The sequence below is a fragment of the Papaver somniferum genome, chromosome 3, assembly GCF_003573695.1.
Source record: "Papaver somniferum cultivar HN1 chromosome 3, ASM357369v1, whole genome shotgun sequence".
In the NCBI taxonomy this organism is placed as follows: Eukaryota; Viridiplantae; Streptophyta; class Magnoliopsida; order Ranunculales; family Papaveraceae; genus Papaver; species Papaver somniferum.
This window is the reverse complement of record NC_039360.1, coordinates 54,269,479-54,288,493: the sequence shown is the minus strand read 5'-3', so window position 1 is coordinate 54,288,493 and position 19,015 is coordinate 54,269,479. Positions and strand designations below refer to the sequence as shown.

The 19,015-nt window shown below is 34.3% G+C and overlaps 2 protein-coding genes across 2 annotated transcripts; one reads left to right on the top strand and one right to left on the bottom strand.

The window, feature by feature from the left end:
- Positions 1–12,464: 12,464 nt before the first annotated feature.
- LOC113356173 (probable magnesium transporter NIPA4) lies at positions 12,465–16,944 on the top strand. Its single transcript, XM_026599218.1, has 9 exons — positions 12,465–12,989; positions 13,670–13,726; positions 14,539–14,629; positions 14,711–14,871; positions 15,003–15,130; positions 15,219–15,356; positions 15,910–16,002; positions 16,281–16,386; positions 16,586–16,944. The coding sequence occupies exons 1-9, from the start codon at positions 12,821–12,823 to the stop codon at positions 16,681–16,683; spliced, it is 1,041 nt and encodes a 346-aa protein (XP_026455003.1). The 5' UTR covers positions 12,465–12,820; the 3' UTR covers positions 16,684–16,944.
- Positions 16,945–17,332: 388 nt separating this feature from the next.
- Positions 17,333–18,534, bottom strand: LOC113356174. The gene is made up of 2 exons (XM_026599219.1): positions 18,111–18,534; positions 17,333–17,730 (listed from the first exon to the last, which is right to left on the bottom strand). The coding sequence occupies exons 1-2, from the start codon at positions 18,383–18,385 to the stop codon at positions 17,577–17,579; spliced, it is 429 nt and encodes a 142-aa protein (XP_026455004.1). The 5' UTR covers positions 18,386–18,534; the 3' UTR covers positions 17,333–17,576.
- Positions 18,535–19,015: the final 481 nt, after the last annotated feature.

Below are 19,015 nucleotides of genomic sequence, written 5' to 3'. Positions count from 1 at the left end.
ATAGGTGGTTACATATTCTCAACTCTACATTTCAATCATTGAAACATTCTTCTATAATGTTATAACAGTCGTTATACATAAAGAATCGACTATCGTCATCAAAGCTATTTTGAAAATTGAAACGTCATCATGACTTTCATCACGAGTAAAGATGAAGATGGTTAAAGCAAAATCTTACCAACACGTATTTCGAGAAAAAGATAGGCGAGTAAACTCGGCTCGAAATAGCAATTGTGTATGTATGAAAAGTATCATACTTATACGACTTTTGTCTCAAGAGTAGAAGATAGAGTAGATAAACTTTTGAGTGACAAGATGAGTTCAAGTCTCCACATACCTTTTGGTCGGATGAAGTTCCACTGGTTCCTTGAGTAGTTCTTCGTCTTTGCAAGATAATCGCCATGGAGTCTGGAGCTCAACTATTCCTAACTATCCTAAACCGAGACTTAGTCATAAGTATACTAGAAATCAAGACATATAGTTTTGATCACTAATATTGACAAACATGCTTGAGATAGCAACGCATGCGAGTTCGACCGAGCAATTCTCTAACATCTATGGCTCGGGAATTGCATAAAACTCAATGATGATGAAGTTTCATAAAACTCATTAGATAATTAGCTACATCACTTACCTTGAATAGGATATCATATAAATTTCTTGTATATGCTGCAACTCTTTCTTGAATTCCAAGACTCTTAGATCTTAGTTAAAATTTGACATACTATATTAATGTTCAAACAGATTTCCAAGTCTCCACCTTCATATTCTTCTCGGAAACCTCTTTACGTTAACAAAGAAATAAAAAGATGGGCAGATCTTCCTCATAATTCCGAGGAATGTCTTGACCACTATAGATTTAGTGATGGGTTTGATACATCGTTATGTGTGGTTAAAAAGGTAAAGGAACCAGATGCAGCATAAGTTGTGTATTGGCCACCTCCTTGCGGCGATTTCATTCAAGCTGGTTTCCGATGGCTCATACACAGAGAACGAGAAATCTACTTAAGGGGCATTTTTGCGTGATAGAACAGGAGATTGTTTAGCATATGAACATGATTATTTTCCTACTCACATTAATGACATTCTAATTGCTGAATTATTCAATGTTGAACATTCAGTTGAATTAGCAATTGAGGAAAAAAACTGCAGCCACTGAAGAAAGAATGTCTGCAGCTGAAGAGAAAATGTCAGTTGTCCAGAAAATATCTAAACTGGAACTTATAGTAGATAGCAAAGATGTTGCTACTCTTATACAAAAAAAACTTTGGGGTTCTGTTTCTAGTGTTGGTACCTCAACTATTGTTTCTGCTACAAGTTCAACTCCCGCTGCCATTTCTTCTCAGACTCAGCCACCGACTCAACAAGAAGAACAAGAAGATAAGGACGGATATATGAAAGTGGTTAGCTGGAGGAACCATAAACAAGTGAATCGGAAGGCAAAAGAGAAGGCCAAAACTACGAAGGTTGAGAGATTGAAAGAACTTCTTGCTGGTAGCATTTCAAATTCAATCAAGCGTAACTATAATCTTCGTAACGTACGAGTGCTACAGAGGCCCAGAAAAATGAATTATACGCCTGAATGTTTGTCCAGATTGGCAAAACGTCAAGGATTTAAGAAAGTAAGGAAGCATCAAAAAGGTTTTCAAGAATAAATATGTGGTATGGTTCTTAGTGAATTCCTGAAATGGGGAATTAAAATTCGAAACTAAGTTTTGATATTGATGAAGAATTAAAATGTTTTTATTTTTATTTTTATTTTATGGAGAGAAAAAGATTAGGTATTCATTCTGTTTCCGTATTTAGGAAGATCAAATTATGGAAAGGATATATGGAGTCAGTTATTGTTGTTTTGACAAGACAAATGTCATGAGTTAATTGGTGGGTACAGAGGGCATACCATGAATTGGGCACAAAGGATCTAAGATGATTTCAATTTTATCAGGAGTTCTTTATATTAAAAAAATCAATATGGTCATGTGATCGATATGTATGAAACACATAAAATAAATTAATCTTTATGATATACAATATCTCGTTACATATAGATTTTTACCGTCATTTTTTCTTCATAAGCTTGTTATACACATTCTAATTTAGTATCTCCCTTGATGCTTTCAACTAAGGGAATTGAGATGGTTTTTAAATGGAGCCCATCTTTCTTAGTGGGTTTTAATAGCCACGGGCATTTACACTCCGACCTTAACCATTTTTCCGCATCATTTTTTCCCACTTAAATAAGAAAGACCCCCTCTTCTTCTATAGGCTAGGGTTAGGGTTTAACATATTGTGAATTTTATGTTTCTTCTTCTAAGTATCTCGATCTAAACCTCTAGTGTTTGGAGATGGAACAAATCACTGATGTGAGCTATCTTTGTTGTTAATCCTTACCATCCCGTTAGCTCTATATTGTTAATCTTTGTTTATTAATATTTATTCATTTTTATCTTCTTTTTTTCCAATCTAGTTAGCTCTTCATTTACCTGTAAATGAAATTCTTTGGGCTTCTCACCGTTTGTTTGTTCCTTCTTTTGTAAAAATGAATATATAATAGATGACTAGTGTGTTTATATAAATGATAATTTATTTTATGAGTAAAATACATTATAACTTGATTATTTATTAGTTAGATGTTCAATAATAACAGGGGAAAAAAACAACACTAGTTTCAAAATATCACTTATTTTGAACAAACTTTTATCATGCCTATTGTCACATAAAAGTCTCCCAAATTCCGTCAAAATTATAAATCCATGACTTTAAAGTCAATATTATGAGCACTTAAAGGACTTCTTAGAATTTTTTAACCATAACAAATACTTTATGAAAATAAAAAAACTTAAATAAAATCAATATTCACTGATCGGGGTGTTTTAGAGACTCTTTTAAAGTATTTAACTGTTAACAACATATTTAAGATATTTCTGAAACTCTCGATAATTGCAATTCACTAACTCCACTATAAAGATAGATGTGCATGCTTGAGTCAATTGTTTACTTTTTTATTTTTCAAATTTCGTGTCAAAATAGTCCACCAGATGTTCAACTACTCGGTTTTAGATCTATTAATAAAAATGTGAAAATTTTAAATACGTATAATTCAGGTCAAATTTCTTTACACTAATTAAGGGATCTAATAAGAGATACACAAAGAGCATGGTGAATATTTTTGCTGAAGAAGCATGCTGATTTTGGAAATTTATTACCTAAATACAAATGAGACTAACGTCCTTGATAATGGACATGAGATAAGCAACTTTATTATGTATGTCCTAAGTAAAATGAGCAATCATCACAAAATAGGATGTGGTATATACAATGGGCCTTTTTATTGATTATAAACCCATGAATGAGCCGATTAATTTCAGCATGCGAGAGATACCTAGTAAGAGACTCCATGCAAAGAATAAACAGGTATGAAAATAATGAATCTCCTTGTCTTATGCCTCTAGTAGGCTTGTAAGTAAAACATGTGTAACCAAAGGGCAATTCACATAAATGGAAAAGGGGAAATTCTATTTTATCAAAGCCCTTAGGCATGTCAAGTTTACCTACCTTATTTCCTCTTCACAAAGTAAATTAGCTCATAGGAAAGTACCACATTGTTATGTATCTGTCTATTGTCCATAGGCAACTTGAAATTGTAAAAGGATCTTGCTTATCGAAGATTTAATTATATGGACAATAATATTAGAGATTATATTATAACTATAACCGCATAAAGATATAAGTCTAAAATTAACAAGATTACCGACCTTAGGTGTAAGAGATCAAAAAGTATGGTTCATTTCCTTAAGCAGATGCTTGGAGTCAAAAAAATGTTTTAGCAGTAATATATACATAATGCTCAAGTAAAACCATATTCTGCTTATGGAACCGTAGTGAAGAACCATCAGTGCCAGGATCAGTCCATGGTGTCATTTGCTTAATCGTGTCACTTATTTTCTGCAGATTAATATGACTCAATAACTTATCATTATCCTCGTTTAACAGTGAAAAGACTTATTTAATTGAGGAATTCATTGTTTTGAAAGTGCTAATGACGCTGAAATGGGAGATCAAAAGATCTTCAAGTTGAATTCTATCATCATAATGTATATAGGTCATTAATTATGTAGTATTTTTTTTTATCATAGTTTTTGTTATAATCAACTCCAGATTTTTGAGCGTATGAATCATCTTAGATATGTTGTCAATATTATAAGCCTGTTTCAATGTAATTGGTAAAAAGCTAAAACTACGCCCATGTAGAGATAAAAAGATAATAAGAAATACTAAGACAAGTTATGTGGTTCCGCCATTAACAAGACCTACATCCACGGGATTGAGGGGTTTCACTAAGTATGGTTACAAGATAAGAAACAATAACAAAAATGGGCCGAAGAGAAAGAGATATCCTAAGTTATGAGTTGATTGATTATTCTAACCTTACAAGTCCATATCTTTATGTAGTCGATGACCTGATAGGTTAGTTGCATATTTTCCCCTAAGACACTATTCATTACTTGAAAATTACGTAATAGATTACGTGAGAGTTATATAATACTAGAACGTTCTTACTAGTTGCATATTATAGAGTATACTTTTTCATATGAGGTGGTTAGTTCCAGGCGCGGGAGTCTTGGTGGTCCAGTATGGTACTTGCGAGACATATGAAACATGGTATCCACATTCTGCCCTTTTTAAATTAACCTTAAAATTGAGAAGATTATTCATTTTTCAGTACGATCACCTATATATGCCTTTTAGTGGCATATGCTGGCACAATTGGAGTTTTTGCTGCGGAGGAACACGTTTCTGGTTGATTGTCTTGCTCCTACCGTGGTGATATTTTTATTCCAGAAAACAATCAAAAGGTCAATCATGTTTTCATATGCTTAATTTAGTGAGCATAAAGTGTATTCTAAATTCTTTTATAAATTATGACATGATGGTTTATCACAGAATATGGATGCATGATCAAATAATGATGATGATATGATAATACATATCCTGCCCCATTTTTTAAAAGAACATGAACACGATTTTTGATGACTTTAACAACATATAAATAAGCACGGCATTTTAAAAACAAAATCATTTTTTGGATGAGATCGAAAAATAGATAGTTTCAAACAAAACCAATCATTGACTTTTTTAGAACTAAAAGGTCATCAGTTAGGCGTAATTAGTAGCTCGATTAAGGAATCAAAGTCCTACTAAGGCAATGTGGCAGAGTGGCTGATACGAACAAAAAAAATACCATTACTCCTAGTATTCTTGCTTTGGATAATTTCATCCTTCTGATACGCGTTTCTCCCAACTGAATAGTCCTAGCCAAAAATTTATTTCTATCATTCATTGATTTCTTGGAAAATCCTTTACAAAATCAGTTTAGAGATACATTTTTTTGAAAAAATTATGATGTATTTTGATAAATAATTTATGCAAGACTATTTTTTGAAGTGTAAGAAAAGGTTCTTAAAATCATTTATAAAATCTTGATGCCAGTTAAACATGAATTAGATGCTTATTGAATGAGATTGCAAAATTAATTGACTTGAGCATTAAAAATGTATCAAAGATTTAGATGTAAAAACCTTACCTTGCACATTTTTGTTTACTTTGATGTACTCGTAGTGAGTAAGAAGTATTCTTGCTGCGATTGCAGAGTTGATATAAGAAATATAACAGAGTTTCTTTATACTGTGACGGCCTTAGAAATATGTTATTCCAGTTCTGCGGAGATGGTTTTGTACATGATGAATTTCTTTGTTCCGGATCTTTATGTGCATAAGGCGCGGTGAAGAATTATTTATCCTGCCTATATGTCCATGGGATTAAGTGGCGGTAAATATATAGACAACTTGTCTGATAATAAAGTATTTACTCTTCCTTTCACGTTTTTCCGGGTACGTTGTTAGATAGCTAGGTTGACGAGAATTTCCATAATTGATGTTGGTGCTTCTTGGTTGTACTGGTACTTTCACGACATTTCTACGACAAAATAATTTAGTGTCATGAAACAATTAAAAAAAACAAATACATTTCCACTGTAGCTGTAGCTGATCTGAATGATGTGGAACTTCTTCAAATCTATAAGTCAGTACCTCCATCTTATAGAAAATTTCAAGATGATTCTAACGAGTCAAGAGTCACTCAATTCCGTTGAGAAACAAAGGAGATATCGAAAAAAATTTGGTATAAACACAAATACATTTTGAAAAGACGAGGGTACCCAAATATACCAATATCTTAAACTTTTCCACCCATAAGTACTTTTACCGAAAGTGATTGTCTATGGACTGAGTCGGGACACTACAACGAATCGGTATTCACACTTTGTGTGATCGTCTATGGATACGAGATCGAGACAATACAACAATCAAAGTGTGATTACTTGATAACAGGTTCAGACTTAACCAAACTCTATATGATCACTATCAAGTAATACGGAGTTAACGTTTGTGTAATTTACTTTAAATTATAATAACAACAATTATAATTGCGGAAAACAAAATTAAATGACACAACAAGATTTTGTTAACGAGGAAACCGCAAATGCAGAAAAACCCCGGGACCTAGTCCAGAATTGAATACTCTCATAATTAAGCCGCTATACAAAATCACACCAACTTCGTATGGTTGAGACCAAGCAACTAAACCTATAGTTCACCTAGTTTCTTCAGTATCCATGCGCTTCCTACATTCAATAAGTGCACGCACTGGAACAATTCCTATGGTTCTTATTCCAAACAGTAAAGGAACGACAAATCTGTTCAGTAACAACTCTATTCAATCTCAGTGATATGAGTTAGACAAAGGATCTTCTGTTTAATCCAATAAACTCCTTTATCGGGTTCTAGATCAATCTAATTAACAACTACCAAAGTAATTGTGTTTAGACTATGCAATCAATAATAAGATCTACTAAGATACTAAATACTGATGCCAATCTACGCAACTAATCAATCGTCTATCAAGATAAACCGATTATAGTTGGATCCCAGCCGATCAAGTTTTTTGCACACCAAAGATTATGAAACCCAATAAAAAATCTTCTTTGTCTTCAAATTTTCTTAAATCTTCAATAAACACTTGCACACCACAACATGAATCTCTTGTGATTAATCACGCACATAACGGAGTCTATTAACAATGGATTATCACAAGATGTCTTTAGATCTACAAACAATTATAAAGATCCCATCGACACTTCGATCTAGTTTGAGTGAATCTTATATCAGAAAAGAAGATTCTCAAGAATAAACAAAGTATGTGCAATCAAAGTTCAACAACCGTTACTCAATCAAATCAAATCGAAAACTAATAATACTGCAATTATCTAGTTTCCCACCAACGGTACTCGTAGAGCTTCTTGATCCCACAGAAATATTTAAACGAGCGGTCGTAAGAGATTTAGTCTAATTAGGGTACTTTCCTCTCCGAATAGACGGCTCCACCAGTAACAACACAACAAGGTAGTTTTGCTGGCTCTTAGGATAGTTTGCTTGAAAGGTTCTCAACTTATTTCGGTACGAGATCTCTTTGAGTTATTAAGGAATATCTTTGAATAATAAAAGATAAGAGTTACTAAACATTTTCCAAGTATGTCGACATCTTATTTCTTTGTAAATCCTTTTTTCATATTTACAATCTTGGAACCGATTATGCCACACTTCCAAACAAGTTTAGAACTGGTTCATCTGATTTCCAAGAACTATGTGATTGATCAAATATTAATACACTAATCATGGGTTTACGGTTCTACCAAACACAAGGATCGGTTCTACCTTAATATGGTTACTGGGACCGGTTACATCAGTTACCAGGATCAGTTACATCAATTACCAGGACCAGTTACCATATTCTCATGGTATTACTTGTGATCGGTCACACCATTTACCAGGATCGGTTACACCAATTACCAGGACTGGTTACACCAATTACAAGGATCGATTACACGCTCTTTTGTGATCAATCACACCAATTACTAGGATCGGTTACTCCAATTACTAGGATCGGTCACACCAATTACAAATATCGATCATACCATCTTAGGTGATTACTTAGGATCGGTTACACTAATAAAGGTCATACCAATACATAAGTCAGGCATTGTGACTAGTTTTTCCAAGATACACAACAAGTTATGATCGGTTCTACTAACTCATACATATTGGTAATCCAAATATATGCAATGAATAACAATACCAATAATCCTAGCGATTTCCCTTTCGATTCATAAAACAAGTTCATGAATGTACATCCTTTAAACGAATGTAAACATTGTTTCCTATGACGAAATCTTCACCCATACTCATACACATAATCACAATAACATTCATACGATTATGTCGATGTCTTATATACGAAGTTAAAAAGATAAGTGTTATACTTCGTATTCTAATTCCTTAACACTATGTCTACTAGAGTATAATCATTCACAGCTTCGCAGTTATGTTTTCAATATAGCACGACTTGAAAGATACATTGGGAATGAAACAGTTCAAGTCAAAATATTACTAACCTCAAGAGGAAGGATGATATCGTCGATGTAGCTTGTTACTTCTTCACATTCTTCAAGTTTTCGAGTAATACTTGTATGTCTTATTATCCTAATCTTTCTAACCTAACCTATACGAAGTTGTCTCTAGTACATAATCAAGCGACTCTTAAATTGAGTTTCGATTCACTACCAAACTTGACATACCAACGCTTGGTGGGTTCAACCGAGCTATGCTCTAACACATTTCTTATGTAGCTGCTCCAAATTGATATATAGATTACAGAAATATAGAAGTCGCACCCCCATGTTGTAGAGAATTTCAATACAATTTTAACAAGCCAATAATCACTCAATCCTGTTGAGAAACAAAGAAGATGTCGCAAAAATACGATTCTAAGGTTTTAAATCTTCAAAAACAAAAACTAACTAACTTTCTCCCTACTGCACAAGGTAAGTCGAATCCCCATGGTCGGCACGAAAATGTAGTTGGTAAATATCTAACAACAACAACTAAGTTAAAATAAAAGAAGAAGTAAGATACATTGAGGCAAATAGTTACGTGGTTTGACCATCAACACGACCTACATATACGAGATTAAGGATTTCCACTAAGTATGAAGATTACAAGAGAGTAGATAATATTATAAATGATTGTAATAGAATTGGAAATCCTAATGGGTTATGAAATGGTTCTTCTAGCCTTATAATCTATATTACATAGTGGATGGACTTTTAGGTTAGTTATATATTTGCCCCTAAGGAACTCTTCATTACTCGGAGGTTACATAATAGATTACTCGGGAGTTATTATACTGGAAGGTTCTTAGTACTGGCACATCTTAAAGTATTGTTCTTCATATGAGGTGGTACACACACTTGATGGTCCATACGGGAGGCTTGGTTGTCACTATGTGGTGCTCGGTGGTCTTGTAAAGTAATTGGGAGACATATGAAATATGGTATCCAGATTAAGCTTTCCTTATGGATTCAATATTCAGAATAGTGGTAGAATGACTGCTCAAAAATTATAGTTGTTTTCCAAATGGTCTATATTGTCAAAATGAGAGATGTTCTGATTTTCGAGAGCATACTTAACGTTCTCCAATTCGTTGGTTAATCGATAAGCATATGAGCCTCTAAATTATCAAAATATGAATTACTACCACCTCATAAGAGGATGAATTACTAAACCAACATTTGATATATTTATATGACTTTTTACCTCTTGAGATTATGGGTTAGTCGTCAATGTAATTGGTATATGGTTTGAGCAATGGTATTCATATGCAAATTTTTTGAGTTGCAGTAGTAATTGAGCCATAGTCCATTCACTAGACTCATGCCAAGTATAATTTTAATGGCATCATCACCAGATTTCCTATTATACCATGTAATTTGGGAACCAACATAAACAAAATTAGAAAAATTAAAGCTGTCAATAATATTCTGAATGATATAAAATTCAGAGCTAGCTAGACTACTGTTGAACAAAAAATGAGCTGATGTAGTGATGTTCAAATCTCCTATAAGACCCATGGGAGGTTAGCTCTTTCACCAACTTCTCTAATATAGTTCAATTTGTTGTTAATTATTTGTCATCATGGTATAGAGAAAGAACTCAAGTTTACTAGGATCTAAAGAAACAATGACATTGATCATTTTGTTTGTATCATGAGATATTTCAAATTGGAAACACTTTTCCATATTAGACCAATATCCAAGTGATACCAGTTGATGAAAAACCAAGTTAGGGTATTTAAAACTTCTCGTGTATTGGTTATTTTGATTGAGTCCGTTTTAATTTCACATAAAAGACGATATCATGATTTTGAGCTATAATTAAGTTTTACAAAACCGACCTGGGTTCTACAGAACTGTCCCAGTGGTAGGATTTCCGAAGTCTTAAACAATTCCACGATAAGATTCCCATCTAGTAGAACTAGAGCAATACAGTGCAAGATGCACATGTATATATCTGTCACAACCAGCAATTTGTTGACACATGTCTAATTAATCAACCAAAATGTATTCAAAATTAATTAAGTATGAGCTAGTTAAATCATTTTTTTTACTCACACCCACAATGAAGTCATGATCTCTGAGCGATCGCATATAATGACACACGCCAACACAACATACAACAAAAGTGATTTATTTACTCAGCATTTTTTAAGAACGCGAAATGGGAGATATCAAAACTAATTGGGGATATGAATTACTTCCCTCAATCAATAGTGTTTGTTAAGGGGTGTTTTTGGGGACAAAAATACAAAATACCCTTCCTTCGAAATAAAAATCAAAAAAAAAAATCATATCCCCCATTTCCATCTTCACCTCTTACTAATCTCTTTTAGGGTTAGGGATTTGAAACCTAAATATTCCCCACTCCCTTTCAAATTCTAAATTTTCCCCACTCCCTTTCAAATTGTCTTCTCCTTCTCTGCCGGCTCCTCAATTTGAAATCGATTCTTTTTTTTTTATATTCGGAAGTTATGAATACCATGCCGAAAATGATGAAGATCATGCCGGAAGTGATGAATACCATGCCGGAAGTGATGAAGACCATGCCGGAAGTGATGAAAAAATTCCAGAAGTGATGAAGACCATGCCGGTATAGATGGAGACCATGCCGGTAGTGATGAAGACTATGCCGGAAGTAATGAAGACCATGCCGGAAAATGGTGTCGGCATGCATGGTAACTAACATTCAATGCCGTAACTAAGTGCCGGCATGCTCGATAGAATCTATCAATGCCGGTACTCAAGTGAATTTTTTTTCTTCAAGTTTCTGGATACTTTACATCATGTGCCGGCAAAGAAATTCAAGCAACATACCATGCCGGTAGCTGTACCGGCATGCTCGAGAATTAACTGACTGTGCCGGCAGTGGACTGAAAACCAGAAAAAATTCAAAACAGACTGAAATTCAATTTTCTCGTAGATTTTTTTCTTCTATAACTCCAATGGAATAGGTGGATCACCGTAAACTCTGAGTAGATGCAAACATTTATGAAAATTTCCAACATATGCCGGCATGGTATTCATACTTCTTCTATGCCGACACCGAGCTTTTTCAGAGAAAAAAAATGGAGAATTCAAAGAAAAAACTTCTTTTTATATTTGAGCTAAAGATTCAGCAGCAGTTCTCTTTTCACTATCATCCACCATTTTCACCAAAAAAACTTCCCTCTCAAATTTTTTTCCCTCCTTCAACTCTCACCTCACCAAAACTAAATAATACACTAATCATTTATCAAATAATCTTATGATTTTCCTAAGTATAATTAAACACTAAACCTGATTACTGAGGGATAGATTAGGAATTAAAAAAATAATTACATAAGGGGTGACCCTGATTTGATATTTGGATCCAGTTTTTGTCATTTTCCTCTATCCCCTAATTAGTTTTGATATCCCCAATCGCGCGTTCTTTTTTAAGCTTAGTGAGATATTTTTCTTTATAATTTACTGTTTTCTATCATTTTAGAACAAAAAGAATATTACAGCCGGTGACTATCAATCTAACCGGCTATCAATCTTCAATCTATATAACACAAATCAATCCTTCCATAAAATCCACCGGGTTGATAACCTCCTAAAGTCTAGCTACCCTACATTGGAAAAGAATCCCAATAAATTCATAATTAAATTTACTCTGATTAATGCCACTTATGGATATTCATAACAAAATTAAGTTCTAAAACAAGAAAACACATAGAAGAAAACCAATCTGATCACCATGTCAATTAACATGATTCCACATCCAATCTAATCACACCCCATTCATAATTTACCACTATTATCACATGATTTTATTCAAAAATTGAATCCAGCCAACATCCGCAACCAATAATAGAGAGTCAAAAAATTTCAGTATTCTTTCTTCAAGTATCCTATCCAAACAAAAAAAACAACCTATATACGCGTAGGAGACGCACCACCACCACCACCTAAATAAAGCCATATCTATAAAAACACCACCACACTTTTATTACTATTAAATTACAGTAATCTCCAAATCTTTATACCTTTATTACAACTTTAACCAATCTCTGTCTCTCCTTCCTTCTTCCTCTCCTCTTTGCTTCTTTCTCACTCCCTCTCTCTCTCTCCCAACTCTCTTTCTTCACACTAATACTGCCGTCGGATCTTCGAAATCCTTGTTCAAAATCTTGGTCTTGTTCTTTGAATAATCTCAGACAGGGTTCATTAATGGGAAGGAGTAGAAGAAGGAGAAGAAGAGGAACTATTGATTTAGTAGCTGTTCTTTAGCTTTGGATCTAGTAGAAAAGATATTTGATTTTTTTGGGAAAATTTGGGGTTTATATAAAGATGGGGGGAGAAGGCACTGGACAGAGTTGGACAATATCGTATAAAGGAATGTCATCTGATAATATTAAAGGATTAGTATTAGCATTATCTTCAAGTATTTTTATTGGAGCAAGTTTTATTGTTAAAAAGAAAGGGTTAAAGAAAGCTGGGGCTTCTGGTACTAGAGCAGGTATCAAATTCTTTTTGATTTGAATTTTTTAAATTGTTTTTGGTGTAATTTATGAGAATTTGATGAGTTTTGTGAGCTGAAGTTAGCTTGGGGTATGGAATTTTTCTGCATTGTTGGTTTATGGATCTGTTCATGGATTTGGGGTTTTGAACTGTGGAATCTGAATTTTAGATCTTGATTTTTGAAATTTCTTTTTGTGAATGTGGGTTAGACATTTTGTTGAATGTGGTTGGATTAATATGGTTTCGTGTGGAAGTAGAAGAAAGTGAGGAATTTGTGAATTTGAGCTGTTAGTGAATTAGTTTATTGTTGTAATTTTTTTTCTTTGGGGAGTCAACTTTGAGTGGACTACTAGTCAAAGTGTTAACTGATCCATGTGATAAATGGAAGAGATCTATATTATGCCAATGTGTTTATGGATAATGGTTACGGGGTTTATCACCTGGGCATGGATTGTCTTGGCTGAGATGTTCTAGTAATAAATTTAACTCTGGGTTTATTAGTTTGCATTACAGTGAGAATAAGTATAATGCAAGAACTAATGTGTTTATTAGTCTCAATTCGTAGTATTGAACGTCGTGCTATATTCCTTACTTTTAACTCGTTGATATATTTGTAATCAGTAATCACTATAAGGTATAGGTTACCCCAGAAACTAATTCAGTTGATTGTGTTTGCAGGAAGTGGTGGATACTCTTATTTGTATGAGCCTCTTTGGTGGGCAGGAATGATAACAAGTAAGTCCTTGAATAACTGACTTTGACTACAATGCATTTTATGGGGTAGCTGTTTTATCATTCCGTGTGTTCTTGTATTATTAGTTTCTGTTCGCTGAATGTATGAGGATCAGTTGTACATGTCGTTGCAAACATTAGTAATATGGCTTATTTTCGACATTTTACTACGAAATCTAGGAGTGATGAATTTCCAGCAACTTGGGTTGAAACTGGTAATATGCTTATCTTTGTTAGCAAAATTTTATGACCCGGAAGAGAGATTTGGAGCCTGCTGAAAGAATCAAACTGGGGGGTTAATATGTAAAAGGAAAAAACTTGGGTGTTAGACCATCACTGTGAAAGTCAATGATATAGAAGTTTCACCGCGGATGATAACTTTCAGGATCCTATAGAGGCATGCTGATATCAAGTTAGGTCTGCAACATTTTGGTCAAACTAGTTTCTTCTTACTGAAATGTGTTTGATCATTTGACAAATGCCGAAGAAAACAAAAATATAGGTCTAAGTTAATCATACAAGTACGAAGACAAAGAAATGATTATCCAACCTTTCTAGTATCAGTTGGTAAACACAAAGATTACAATATATGTCCATTGGCCTTAAGCATATGTTCCCTGGTGACCTGGTCATTGTTATGTTTTATTTGTGCAATCTTGTTTGTTGGATATACCAAGCTTGTTATTTGCTTTCTGCCGGCATTTTGAGTGGTCGACCATTTAACTCTGCCATATAAAGTTCATTGAAGAATGGATTCAAGTTGCAGGGTATTCTCTTTCAAGACTACGTTATTAAGGCTGGTTTCGTTTTTGCAGTGATTGTCGGGGAAGTTGCTAACTTTGCGGCTTATGCATTTGCTCCAGCTATTCTGGTCACTCCTCTTGGTGCACTCAGCATTATTATCAGGCACGATACAAATTCATTCCCCAAGTTGTGTGAAATCTTTTTCCCTTCAGTTGGTGGGCTAACTATCATCTTCTCTTGCAGCGCTGCACTTGCACATATTATTCTGCGGGAGAAGCTTAATGTTTTTGGAATTCTTGGTTGTGTTTTGTGTGTGGTGGGTTCTACAACAATTGTTTTACATGCTCCTCAAGAACAGCAGATTGAATCTGTGGCAGAAGTATGGGACCTTGCAACAGAGCCAGGTATTTGTTTGATTCACCTATCTAAAATTGTAGTTGTTTCTAGGCAAATTCAACTTTGTGTTTGTTATAGCATTTCACAATTTGTTTCTCTCATCAGTTCTATAGCTCAGTGATTCATATGTTTTCTGCAGCTTTTCTTTTCTATACAGCTTTGGTGATAGCAGGTGTTCTTATACTTATATTCCATTTTGTACCACAGTACGGCCAGACACATATAATGATTTACATAGGAATTTGTTCTCTTGTGGGTTCCTTGTCAGTACGTATCTGATTGACAGCTATTTTAATTCCTGTGTGGGTTGCATTTGCAATAAGCACTTACTAATAAATTTTGTTCACTCTTTCAGGTCATGAGTGTAAAAGCACTTGGTATTGCTCTGAAATTAACATTTTCAGGAACAAATCAGTTAGTGTACTCTCAGACTTGGGTTTTCACTATGGTTGTACTTGCTTGTGTGATTACTCAGTTGAATTATTTGAATAAGGTATTTTGATTGATCACCTTTTCTCCTGTATGTCTTTTTGTCAAACTTAGCACGTTCAGTATTGTCCTTCATTTGATTTTTTTGGTTAACGTTACCTAGATCTGGAAATCTTATCTCAACATCTATGTTTCAAAGCTGTAGAGTCTAGTAACTTTAACTTCTATTAGCATCTAGCTAGTTCATAGAGTTCTAATTGGCACCATCCAAGTGTGTTATTAAAATATGATTATCTATAGAAGCCTTTGAAATCACTAAAATACTAAAAATTTGGGCAACTGTTCTTTTTGTTTGGCAGTCTGGGGGTTTACCCTGTCGTTTGGACTGGAATAGCGTATACTATTTCCATGGGAGTATCCCCAAAATCCTCATGGACAGTTGAACTAAGTAAACTGTTTTTAACTAGCCTTGTGCTATGTCTGTCAATAAATAGCCAGATCTGTTAGTTGGTAATTGGACCTTTGTTTACGGAAGGATTTCATATTCTGTTATTATACTCATTCCTTTGGCATAACTTTTACTTCAAAAAATTTATGTGTTATGAATTTATTTACAGGCTCTTGATACCTTCAACACAGCTATTGTATCACCAATATACTACGTGATGTTCACTTCATTCACCATTTTAGCAAGTGTTATCATGTTTAAGGTAAAACTCGCAGATCTAAGGTTTATTTCTATTTTTCTTGGTAATTTCTGCTTTCAAGTAATACACTTAGTAGTCATTGAGTACTTGAAAGAGAAACAATTGAGTGTGTTCAACTTCATTACTGACATCTTTTGTTACAAAAAAAAAACAAAACAAACATCAGTACTAACTTGCTCAAAGAACCATCATTTACTAACTGTTCATTTGCTCCGATCAATCTATCTCCATAATCTTATATTGTTTGGCTGGTTATTCACCATGTTTGGACAATTATACAGGATTGGGATCGACAGAATCCAACTCAAATTGTTACGGAGATGTGCGGGTTTATAACGATTCTTTCAGGGACATTTCTACTTCATAAAACAAAGGACATGGTTGATGGTAAATTTCGCACACTTCTCTGATTCATTTTGCAGTAATGATTAGGGTCCAATTTCAATGACCATGTTTAATCTGTGTCAAGAAAAGACCAGCCAATCACCAAGTGAGGTTTTCTTGAGCCTCATTTAAGGTGGGTCAATAAATTGAACCTGGTTTTAATTCTTGCTGCTTATGGTGATCAAACTGCCTGGTTATGCAGGTGTACCTATGCGACTTCCTGTATACACGACCGAGATGGATGATTTAGAGCACGAGGGCATCCCTCTCAAGTGCCAAGATGCCTTGCGATCGTCGTAATGTGTTTTCCCTTCCAGGATACTGATACACGACTGAGATGGATGACTTAGAGCACAAGGGCATCCCTCCCCAGTGCCAAGTTTTCCCCGCATCATCTTTTCATGCTTTTGGGGGAAAAGCATATGCCGCATCAACTTGTGTATTTTAGCAAATAGTACTAGTTAATGTTATACCATATTCTTTTGCAATCCCATGTAATTTGACATACATACATGGTTTATAATATCATAGTGTATTAGTGTATCTAAGCTTTATGGCCAATGCTTCCACCTCTCTCTTTTCCCTCTAATTTTAAAATACGCCACTGGTTCACATTATTTTTGTAGAGAAAAAATAGTAATTGTTGTAACATTGGATTTGCACTGTAGAAAATTCAAAATGTTGTATTTTAAAATTGGAATATATGCCCATTTTTGTTTTCATTGTTTTTGGCGATCGTGGGATTTCAAGACAAGTCTCCAATCTTAACTCCATCTTAGTGAGTAACCCATTACCAATATTCCTCTTCTCTTTTGCAGCGATTTAAATTTGAAACTAAAAGAATTAACCAAAAGAAACCCGACAATAGGAACACACTAGTAAGCAATAATCTTTAGCAAAGAGAAAAAAAAAAAACAAATTTACAAAAGCTCTAAATTCTCATCTATAGAATTTTATTCAATGTTTTCAAACGAAAAACACTAATACAGCTCAAAATATTCAAAAGTTGATTAGTGCTAATACTTCTTCTAATCCTAAAGTCAATTGGTTCGTTATGTGCAAATAAACACAAATTGACTAGCTACTGAAAGAGTAAACTAAGTTTAGATTAGTTCTTTCATATACTAAATTGCGAGCCGATCATCAAAACTCTGAAAGCTCGACGTCACTCCATTATCTGTACCTTCCTGCAGTTAGATAAAGAATATGGGAAATGCCCTTTTACTCTTTCCAAATTGAGCAGAAATCTGACCATTCCTCCTAGCAGCATTTGAGAATTTCTCTGCTGCAGTGTCCATTTGGATTTGTTGGCTTCGGCATGCTGTGCCGCAATATGCACCAAGATAACTGCATAATCAAGTCTTCAAGTCATCAGGTCAAAGAAGGGGTAAAGTTCATCAACAATGAAGATGTCTGTTTTTCAATCACCATAAATATAAACATAGTATAAGTACTAAGGTAACAATCACCCTAGCACTTTTCACCTTGAGCAAGTAAATTGCCTAGTTACCATGAAAACATCTCAAGAAATTACACACTACAGGTAATGGAGCAGTCAACCCAACTAAACATGTTCAAATCAAGCAGATAAACTATATCCTAGCCAGATTAAAACTCTATATATTTTTTCACCTGAATTTTAGAGATTTGATATTGAAAATTATGTTTATTGTAAATCCAGATTCAAAATCAAATCAAGAAAAATAAGGAAAAAGAAAACAACTTACCCATACATAAACACATTCGCATTCTCACTGATATAATCCTTACAATAGTGACAAAACTCATAAAATCGATCACTTTTGTGAACTCTCATCTTATTAACTGTTAAGATCTTCTTCTTTGGTGGTTGTGCATCCGAAGAACATACAACTGGTTGTTGTTGTTCTGAGATTGAAATCTTGGAAGAAAAATTATTTCGAACATATTCAATGTCTTGATCAAGAACATGAATGTCTTTATGAGTTGAAGGAATTCTACTTCTTTTCACTTTTCCATACATTGTGAATGAAGAAGAAAAAAGAGTAATGTGAATTATGACTAGGGTTTTGAAGAATAAGGTGTAAGAGAGATCAGAGAGAGCAAGTGAGATTTAAAGAATTCTTGTTAGAGTAAGAAACTGATTGCAACAAACAGTGGAAAGCGGTTAGGATTCTGTACTTTTTCTTTTCAGTGTTGGTTAAGAGTTTGAGTTCGCCGTATATACTACTAAAAGTGGGCCAAATGCCGAATTTTTAGAGTCCTATTTGAACTTGAATACCAGATTACCTGAATTGAATTCCCAGGGGCCGGCCAGTAGCAGTGCAACAAGTTTTGGTTTAACTGGTGTGCGTTTGTTTTGGTTTTACCGGCTTGGTTATTGGCCAGCATACTCGCGCAGTAGTCCAGTGTGCAATCTATCTCATTGATTCAATTTTTTGTTGTTGCTAGGTAACCGAAGACGGATACAGTTTGTGGAGTGTCCCAATAATATGAATGGCATGATAGATGCTGCAAAGTATACATAAAGACATCCGCATTCTCACTGATATAATCCTTACAATTGTGACAAAACTCATAAAATCGATCACTTCCGTGAACTCTCATCTTATTAACTGTCAAAATCTTCTTCCTTGGTGGTTGTGCATCCGAA

What these genes read in the sequence shown, in the direction of transcription:
- LOC113356173 (XM_026599218.1), top strand. Translation starts at nt 12,821, where the DNA reads ATGGGGGGAGAAGGCACTGGACAGAGTTGGACAATATCGTATAAAGGA. An exon ending in GCACTCAGCATTATTATCAG is followed by an intron (nt 14,630 to 14,710) that starts GCACGATACAAA and finishes CTTCTCTTGCAG; the next exon opens with CGCTGCACTTGCACATATTA. An exon ending in CTCTTGTGGGTTCCTTGTCA is followed by an intron (nt 15,131 to 15,218) that starts GTACGTATCTGA and finishes TCACTCTTTCAG; the next exon opens with GTCATGAGTGTAAAAGCACT.
- LOC113356174 (XM_026599219.1), bottom strand. Translation starts at nt 18,385, where the DNA reads ATGTATGGAAAAGTGAAAAGAAGTAGAATTCCTTCAACTCATAAAGAC. An exon ending in GCGAATGTGTTTATGTATGG is followed by an intron (nt 17,731 to 18,110) that starts GTAAGTTGTTTT and finishes TTGATTATGCAG; the next exon opens with TTATCTTGGTGCATATTGCG.